The sequence below is a fragment of the Vidua macroura genome, chromosome 7 (assembly GCF_024509145.1).
Source record: "Vidua macroura isolate BioBank_ID:100142 chromosome 7, ASM2450914v1, whole genome shotgun sequence".
Classification (NCBI taxonomy): Eukaryota; Metazoa; Chordata; class Aves; order Passeriformes; family Viduidae; genus Vidua; species Vidua macroura.
This window is the reverse complement of record NC_071577.1, coordinates 31,760,911-31,770,343: the sequence shown is the minus strand read 5'-3', so window position 1 is coordinate 31,770,343 and position 9,433 is coordinate 31,760,911. Positions and strand designations below refer to the sequence as shown.

Genomic DNA, 9,433 nt, shown 5'->3' with positions numbered 1-9,433 from the left:
CCCTTTTTCCTCAAAGAACAGGCTTGGCATATAACTATATATTTACTAAAGAATCCAAATATGACAGGGAAGCAGTTTTGGTTCCAAAAGTAACCACTTTAATTTCCTCATTCATCAAAGCTTTTTATGCATGTGTTTACTCACGTGAGCCTTACCATGGGCTTTTACAGAAAAAAAAGTCTTGCCCAGCAGAATACCCCTCACAGTTTAGAGTTAAGATTTTTAACTGCTGAAGTCAGTAGGATGACTCAGATGTTTTAAATGCAGATCTATGCTTAATGATTTTGCTAATTGTGGGCCAAATTGCCTAATGCTTTGCAGGATTGAGCCAATGTTACAGAAGCATAAGTTATGTGAGGTTTTTGCCAGATAAGAGTTGGCATATTTTGTCAGGTCCAAGTCTGCATTTGCAGATTGGTTACATGCAAGCAGCATTTATTCAGCTCATGCAACAAATGAGACAAGACCTGTTTGTGCTTTTTGAGGCAAAAGTACATATATATTGTTGAATTTTGAACTTTGTAGTGGAAGGGTATAACAGCAAATGCAGGTAATCAGCCTGCACAATGCAATGCAGAAATGCTGTTTAACCTGTGGAATAAAGAGCTCAGGATGTTCATAAAGATCTTCTATCAACTGGTGAACTTAAGATGAAAGGGATGTGGCAAGCATCAAGTTTTCTAGCTTGGATAGCACATTCAGAAAACAAAATATGTTGTTGACCACAAACCCACAAAATAAGTTTTAACAACAGACCTTGCAAACATTTGCCATGAGTTGCAAAAGGAGAAAATCTCAATTCTGTGTCTGATAGAAATATAATCTAACATTGTATACAACTTTGTAGAGAAACATTTAAACAAAAGATTCTACAGGAGGAGAGAAATAAAAAAGTCAGCATTTATGCTTAAAATTAAAAATATGAAAACCAAAGTAAATGCTGTTCAGAACACTCACTCTTGCTAGAAAGTGTTACAGAAAACACCCCAGACAGATCACAGCAGACATAAATGGTGTTTTAAAGCAAGCACAGTAGACCCTGATGAAATTGCATAGAGATTAAAATAATGAGACAATCTATATATACAGATGATTAGTTCAGAAATGGAAGTTGCAAGAAGGGCAAAGTAACAATAACTTCTACTACTCCATATTGGAGAAGGAGATCCTTCCAATGCCTTCTGGCTAGAAAGGGAATGGCCAAATTCTGACCCCTGTGAATATGAGGGAGGCCCAGAACAACGACCCGTGGGGCTGTCCACTGAACCTCAGACTCTCTGCTGGAGTCAAAATCAGATTTTGGCAGCAAAACAAGAGTTTCTGATGACACAGCAACACCCAGCTTTCTTGGGCTTTTTAAAAGCTGTTTCAGACCGAAAAAAACCAAAAAACAAACAACAAAAAAAAAGCAGTCAGTAATTCATTAGAGGATGGCAAAACATGAGTGAGAAACAGAGCTAAGGCATAAAACTTTATGAGCAGAGAGGTTTTTGCTGACAGTACGGGTAGAGATAGGTGAGGTAGAGCAGGCTGGTAGCAGATAAGAGCGCGCACACAGCCCAAGGTGCGAGGCCATCGCTGCACCGGAGCCGGTGCCGAACGGCTTCGGGAGCAAACACCGGCGGGGACACGGCGGGTACCGGGCAGCGAGGGCAGGACGGGGTGTTCCCGTACCCATAGGCGTCTCCGGGGCTGGGTGTCACCGCAGCCCATCGCTACAGCCCCAGAGACGCTCCCGGGGGCTCCTGAGGTGTCCCGGGCGAGCGGGCAGGGCTGGGGCAGCCTCCCCGCGCACCAACGCTTGGCACCGGCACGGCACCACAAACTGCCGGCGGCAGAACACACCCCGAGCCCTCCGGCAGCCGGTGACACGCGGGGACACGGGACAGGGCGAAGCTACAGCGAGAGGCATCGCCACCGCCCAGGACACCGCCTGCCCGGCAGCCGCGCTCTACAGCGGGCTTGGGCGAGTCCGTGTCCCGGGCCAGAGCAGCGCTGCCCTCCGCGGTGCCGGGCTGGGCGGGAGCAGCCTCCCTCCGCTCCGCTCGACTCAGTTCGGTTCGGCCCGGCCCAGCCCAGCTCCGCCCGTCGGGGCCGCGCTGCTGACTCAGCCGCGGGGGGGCCCGGAGGGCGCCCCGGCCCCGCGGGCGTGGCGGGCGGGGGGGCTGCCCTCCGCCCTCCGGGGAGATAAAGAGCGGCGGCCGCAGCCCGCCCGCGTCTCTCGGCGCCGCCGGCAGCATGACGGCCATCGGGGCGCAGGTACGTCCGCCGCTCTCTCCCGCCGCCGGGCCGCGGCCGCGCATCGCCCCGCCGCGGGGCTGCTGCCTCAGCCTGTCCCTGCACGGCCGGGGTCGCCCCCTCCCTTCCCGGAGCAGCTCCGACCCTTCCCGGAGCAGCGGGGCGCAGCCGGCGGGATTCCCTTTCCCGCCTTCTCCGGCCGGCGGCAGCTCCCCGGGGCCGCGGCTCCCGCCTCCCCGCCGCACGTGGCTCTCCGAGGGGGCTGGGGGCTCTTGGCTCGACTTTCCATTACATCTCGTGTCACTTGGAGGGTTTCGGTCAGGAGGGGAAGTGCGATGCCCAGGCGGGTCCGCGGGGGCTGGAGCCGAAGATTCCCCCTCCTCCCCCGAAGCCCTGGGGTAGCTGAGCCCTGCGACCCCGGGGCGAGGACCGAGATCCGGGCCGCTGCTGCTGCTGGCTGGAGGAGGAGAGAGCGGCTGGCTGCAGCTCAGGAGGGCAGTGCTGGGAACGAGGAGCCCTCCCCAGCCCGCTGCTGCCGCCTCCCCCGTCCCAGCCGCGGACCTCCATCCTCCCAGGGGCCGGTGGCTTCCTCCAGCCCTGCCACAGCAGGAGGCTGTGCCGCAACACCGTGGGGCATGGACCTGGTTCAGCCAAGAGTTTTTGTGATCCCGGTCCCAGGCCTTGACGTGGGAGCATTGTTTGTGCAGCTAGGGAACTGGGAGAGATTCACCCACCCTTCCTTTCTCCTGTGTACAGCCTTCCCCTGCGAGAAGGGGTTTGATGTGCACAAGTAAATATTTTCAAATACTGAATCCCACAGCTTTGTCCCTCTGGCTTCATTTCACCCTGAAGCAGCACTGTTATAACTCTGTTATGTTTTTTCCTCATGCTCTCCTTACAGGTGCAGCAGCTGCTGGCACACCGGAGACCACAGAAATCCTTCTTTGAGACGCTCATCAGGAGCCTGATCATCCTGTGCGTGGCGATAGCCGTGGTCTTGTCGTCCATCTCCATCTGCGATGGCCGCTGGCTCTTTGCGAGGGGGCAGCTCTTCGGACTGTGGCACTTCTGCACCGTTAGCAACGACAGCGTCCTGAAGTGTGTCACAGACCTCAGCCTGGCCCAGGTGGAGGGGCTGAGCGTGGGGGTGATTCCCATCAGGAGCATGGTGTCCTTTGCTGTTGTGGTTGCCATATTTGGGTTGGAGCTGCTGATGGTGTCCCAAGTCTGCGATGATGCCAATGCAAGGCGGAAATGGGCAATGGGTTCTGTTCTCATCCTCATCTCTTTTTTGCTGTCAGCCACTGGTGTTCTGAGCTTCTCCATCCTGGTGAAGGATCACCTCACCTTCACAGGCTTCACACTGACATACTGGTGTGAGTTCATTGCTGCCTTTCTCTTCTTCCTTAACGGAATCAGTGGACTTCACATCAACAGCCTCACACACCTCAGGAATGGGGTCGGCAAAATCTAGGCTCAAAGGATGTACCTCTGCCTTTGTGTAATCAGCTTTGCCAATTAGACTGGAAGAAAGAGAGTCTAATGAAGTTTGAAAAGGCTGCCCTGTCTTAATTTGTGTGCAAGGAGGGGAAGCATGAGTCAGTCTTGATGCCTAAAGAAGATGTACCCACCCACTGGCCAGCATGGAGAGCTGAGCAACACCAGCCAAGCAGTGACTGGGACTGACTGCTACTGCAATATGGTTTTCTGGAGGAGTGGATTAAAGCAGAGGGTGTACTGCTAAACGTGCAGAGATTTGGAAGACTGCAGTCTATCCCACATGTTGAGCTGAGGCTTGCACAACACCGGTGTTGCTGTGCTTTTCCCCATATTCTGGAGCCTGTGAAGAGTGTGATACAGCTTTGGTGTGTCTCATGGGTTTGTTCTGGCCCAGGGACAGATGATTTCTGCCTGGCCATGTTCACTGGTGTGGAGTATTGAAACTCTTCACTGGATCTTACTCCTTCATTTTTCTTTCAAAAGAGAAGGCACACAGAACTTGATCTGGTCACAGGTTTTGTTTCCTTTGGGCACGTTCCCTTTATCTGTTCTTTTCTTGGTCAGTTTTTTGGGACCACTTCAAACAGAGCTGCTGACCTGGGGCCAGGGGTAGGTGTTGGGTGATGCAGGTGTAGAGGGAAGGGATGTGACGCTTTCCTCAGGCAGTAGTGCACATTGTTTGTGGTATACAGGTGTTTGTGGCCTCTCCCCAGTGTCACCACTCTCCTGCCACCCCTGAAGGACACGTGCCAACTGGTCAACCAAACTGGCTCTCTCACAACCCTTGCACAGTTTACGGTAACAGGGCATTGCTCTAGGATTTTTTTTCTTTTTTTTCTTTTTTTTTTTTCTTTTTTTTCTTTTTTTTTTCTTTTTTTTTCTTTTTTTTTCTTTTTTTTTTCTTTTTTGTTTCTTTTTTTTTTTCTTTTTTTTTTCTTTTTTGGTGGCAAGAGGGTGAAGCTCTGCAGAGGCTTCATGGGCTGTTGTGGCTGGGCAGACCATGCAGAGACCACCACAGCTTCTGGGATGTGTTTTGGTTATCACGGTTTCCACTGGGGCAGTGCTTATGCTGTAGCTGAATCACCTGTAGCATTTCTTAAGGGAGGAGAAAGCCCTAGATCCTCCTGTCCAGATCAGGTCCTTTCCTTCCACTAACAGTGAGCCTGGGAGGAGAAGCAGCCCGTGATTGCCTAAGGAGGGGCTGATGGGTGCAGCTCTAATCTGTCACCACTTGTAGAAATGTTGGGAGACCTGAGAGGCCAAAATTAATATACTAAGGCTGAGCTTCCTCCTGCCAATGTCTGAGTCAAGATCTCTAAAATTACTACAGCTTTTGAAGTTCTCCACGGTGTCTTATGTAAAAGGAGAGAAGACTTCATTTGTAGAATAGATTGCCCTACATGTGTTCTCCCTGTCCAACACACAGCACTCAGTTGCTCACAGTTAAAAATGTCTTCAGAGTATTTCAGGGTTTCTGGTTTACTGTTTGCTTTTATCCACTGGTAAAGCTGCTTATATCCTTGTTTCAGAACGAATGTTTCTACATGTTTCATCCCTGTACCTAGTCTGTTGAGCAAGGTTTTAGTTTCCTGTGCAACAAGTTTGACACAGTTTTTCACCTGAAACAAATGCATCATAGCACAGAGGTCAAAAAGCTTGTGTATGTGAGCCATGAGTAAACAGCTTTGTCTTGGAAAGCTAAGAATCTTAAGCTGCGCCTGAGCTGGAACGTACCAGACTTTGATGAATGTGCACCTGTGGACTTGCTTGCTTTCAGGACAGTCTCTGTTCCTTCTTGGACTTCTGTAACTTCTTAAGACAACACTCCTAAGCCTGTTTTACAATGCAGGTTCAGACTTAGCTTGCTCTGGACAGTGCCAATTGTACTTTTGCACATGAATCTGCTCATCTTTCTGTCAACATGATGCAGAGCTGTGCTACCCAGACATTTCCTGAAGCTCTTGTGATGTCTGGGGCTTTGATGGGGTTTCTTAGCCCATTCTCAAGAACAAGGACTTGTGCCCGTGTTTCTGGAAAACTGCACTGTGACTGTGTATGTTTGTGAAGGTGCCTTTGATTTGCTGGGTGGCACTGTTGAAGACTTTTTGCTGGGCTGAACTTGCAGATGTTTGTGTGAGCTGGTGCTGTTGGCTTTTGCAGAGCCATTTAGGCCAAAGAGACCCTGCAAGTTCTGGTCCCCAACTGTTGCATTTTGGTGTTGCCAGGTGTACCAGGAGTACCTTAACTACCCAATGATCCAGCTGTGGTGCCTGGGGGTGCCCATGTCAGGCAGGACAGCTCCTCTGCATGGAAGGGTGTCTATGGCTTGTCTAGAAACATGAATGTAACTTCAGAGTGACACTCTGGTGACATCCAGACTTGGAAATCACTTCTGTGTGTACACTCCCTCATGCTAGCAGGAGGCTGTGCCTCCATCCCTTTCCTTGGAAGGCAGCCATAGCCAGACTGGGTTCCAGGCTGGTGCCTCCCGCTCGGGTTAGAGGGAGACTGGACAATTGGCCATTGAGTTCACCCTAGACATGATGTGCAATTGGGAATGATTTTTAGGATACACTCTGCCAGCTAAAGAAGAGGCCTTTTGTAGGGGGTAGGGAATCCTCTGGGGAAAATGGAGTAACTTTTTTTTCCAACTGTTTTTTTGTATAGTACTGCTCAATTATGCTGGGAAAAGATGCATTTTGACAGCTAAATATTACAAAACAGAGTTGATTGTCTTGGAGACATCCTTATATAGAGCAGCCTGTGCAGCAGTGGTCACTGTTCATGTTCTGAAGCGTTTGGAAGTGTCAAGCAATATTCCTGAAGTTTGTTAAATAAATTGATTTGAAATAAGAACTGTAATTCACTCTTTTTATCTTTCGATATTGGGGTGCAGATTTCAGGGGATGAGGGAGGTTTTACATAATCTCCCAGGCACCATTCAGTGTGTTTACCCAGCTAAACTGATGAAGAAATGACTGCTTGGTGCTCTGCCAAGCTCTGACCAAGGGAACTGTGGCCACTACATGCTCCCTTCTCCTTTTCTCCCCAGTGTCTGCACCAGCCCAAGAAGCCAGCACTGCTTTCTTGTCTTGTAAAACAAGAAGGGCAGTCAGCTGTGTTCCTTCGTGGGAATTTGAGATAACCTTGTAGGCGCTTTAATGACTTCCTGCTGTTGCATGTGCTCTGTTTACCAGCTAAAGAGCTCTTTCCTGTGTCCTTCACCTTCCTGTTCCCACACTGTACCCCATGTCTGAAGCATCCTTGCTCTTTTCCTCAGCTCTGATTGTTTAGCCTGCAAAAAGTGGTGTCTGAGTACAAATGTTTATGTGTTTTTCTCAGAGCTCACTGTATTAGCAGATTTAGTTAAGTGTCAAGAAAAGAGCTTCCCAGCTACATCACTAAATTAGTTTATGTAATATCAAGTTAATTAGCACCTGGTGTTCTCTTTCCAACAGGAGAGGTCGTTGGCCTGTCTCAGTTTAACATCTTCTCTTAAAAGCAGGGTAATGAACATCACTTCTTGTTAATGAGCCGTTTAGACTTAGCTACTGACTTTAATTGGACACTTGTACACAAGCCATTGCCTGTGGATAAGAATAAGGAAATGTTGATACAGGGCATGCTAGCTAGGGAAATTTCCTGCCTGGACCGTGTTTTTCCAGAATCACAGAATAGTTAAGGTTGGAAGGGTACACTGGAGGTCATCTAGAGTCTCCATTCATCAGCTGTGCTTGTAGGGACACCAGGAACGGGATTGAGCTTTGCTTGCTTTTGCAAGCCATAGGAAGATGATTACAAAGATATATTACATGACTGTCCTCACCTGCTTTCTCTTTCCCTCTGCTGGTAAGCTGATAATGGCCCTTCTCAGCCCTCTAAGACAGCTGGCACATGCAAGAAGGGCCTCTTTTCTGGGTAAAAACAAGGTCTGCCCCAGGCAGTGTCCTGGAAGGGGTGTAGCTTGAATTCTTGAGGCCTCTCACCTTCACTGGACCCAACCCCACTGAATCGGTGCCAACCCTTCTGAAACAGCCCATTTCGGCTCCCCTGCACTCAGGCATTGCACAATGTAATTAATCACTGAACAACTATTGGTTTTTGCTTCTGACAGTTTTGCTAGGAACTTCCTTGTTGCCGTGTTGGAAAGAAAATCCATTAATGACTTCCTCTTAAATTCAAAAGCTCTTAGTCTGCTGATGCTCGTGCTGGCTTGCAGAAGGACAACTGGCTCCTCAGGGCATCTGGGTTGAATAGCCAGAGGCTGTCACCAGTGTCCCTGAACAATGACAACTACTTGTGTGAAAGGTGGTACTCAGGTCCCATTTACTGGTAAAGCCACCATACTACATTGAATACCCAGGAACAAGTGCAGTGAAAGGGAAAGGGGTGGGCTCTATGAACATGGAGTTTGTGTTCACCCTCTGTGCCTTCATCTCCTGCTTTTGCATTGCTCGCTGAGATCTGCTTTCCTGTTCCTCTTCATCTGCTTATAAACATGTCAATGTCCCCAGAGCTAAGCAGCTCTTTTCTCTAGCATCCTTCAGCACAGCTAAACAAGCAAGATCCCAAACAGTGCAGGGAGCCTTTGTAGTGCCTGTCCAGGAGGTGGGAGAGGTAAGAACCCTTTCCGCTGTGGTGGTGGTTGGCAGCAGCTTCCTACAGCCAGCGGAAACCAGGACAAGGTCACAGCATCATAACTCCAGGGGCTGCCTGCTTCTGGTATCTTCCCAAGTGGATGTGCTCTTCCCCAGGAGTTGAGGACACCAAATTCCAGCTGACATCCAGGAGATTTTATGGAGTTACTCAGCTCTTCATACAAACAAGGCATGTGCTTGATGCCTGAAGAGAACATGTTACACAGAATCTGGGAATAATTCATTTTTCTTGGTTACTTCAGGCAAGACAAATAAAACCAAAATGGCCATGTAAAACAATAATTTATGCTAGAACTGGGGGTTTTTAAATATAAAAAAATCAGTATTTTTTTCTGGGGCATGTGGCATGCCCCTGAACAAATAGGTATCATGCTCAGCCTGGGCTCCTCCCAATCTTGCGCTGGTCCTAACTATGCGCTGCAGGGTTGAGCTCTTACACGGGCTCGTGTGAGAGCCAATAATTGCATCAGATCTAATTAATTACACATAATTGTATCTCTGAATCTGTATTTCTTCATTTATGCTGGAAGGAGGCACTTGCATTTAAAACAAACAGCTGCTTTGATTTGAAGGATGAATGTTTAATTTTCAGAGAGGGAACATAACAAGTTGTTTCACCCTTCTTAGTTTCATTCATAGGCCAGAGAGAAAATTAAGGTTACTTTTTTTTGAAGTATCTGACTTGCTAAATGCAGTGGGACAGAGTGAACCCTCGAGAAATTTGGAGGCTCTGCTTGACTTGGGTGAGTCAGCAAAAAGTGAGATCTTTCATTCCAACCTTCAGGGAGGGCTTTCACTTCTCCTTTGGTCATGGGACTGATCCTGCTTCTGTTCTTCCTTGCACTTGTTTTTTAAAGGACAAAGCCAACTTGAAACCTTAAAATATAAGTTTAAAGTAATTCCTTGAAACGCTTCTATTTTACAGCTTTACTTCTCGTTATTTTTTTCCTGCTTGTAAAGAGGTTCAACTCCCCTACTACTGGGTGACCTGCATGAGCCAAGAAAGCCAACCAGGCAGGGCAGGCTGGAGCAGCTCT

General features: G+C 48.8%; 1 protein-coding gene across 1 annotated transcript; it reads left to right on the top strand.

Annotated features, from left to right (window-relative positions):
* Window positions 1-2,123: 2,123 nt before the first annotated feature.
* TMEM37 (transmembrane protein 37) lies at window positions 2,124-4,602 on the top strand. Its single transcript, XM_053983115.1, has 2 exons — window positions 2,124-2,259; window positions 3,140-4,602. The coding sequence occupies exons 1-2, from the start codon at window positions 2,239-2,241 to the stop codon at window positions 3,710-3,712; spliced, it is 594 nt and encodes a 197-aa protein (XP_053839090.1). The 5' UTR covers window positions 2,124-2,238; the 3' UTR covers window positions 3,713-4,602.
* The last annotated feature ends 4,831 nt before the right edge of the window (window positions 4,603-9,433 follow it).

Coding starts and splice junctions, on each gene's coding strand:
- TMEM37 (XM_053983115.1), top strand. CDS start 2,239: ATGACGGCCATCGGGGCGCAG. Junction 2,260..3,139: donor TGACGGCCATCGGGGCGCAG/GTACGTCCGCCG, acceptor CTCTCCTTACAG/GTGCAGCAGCTGCTGGCACA.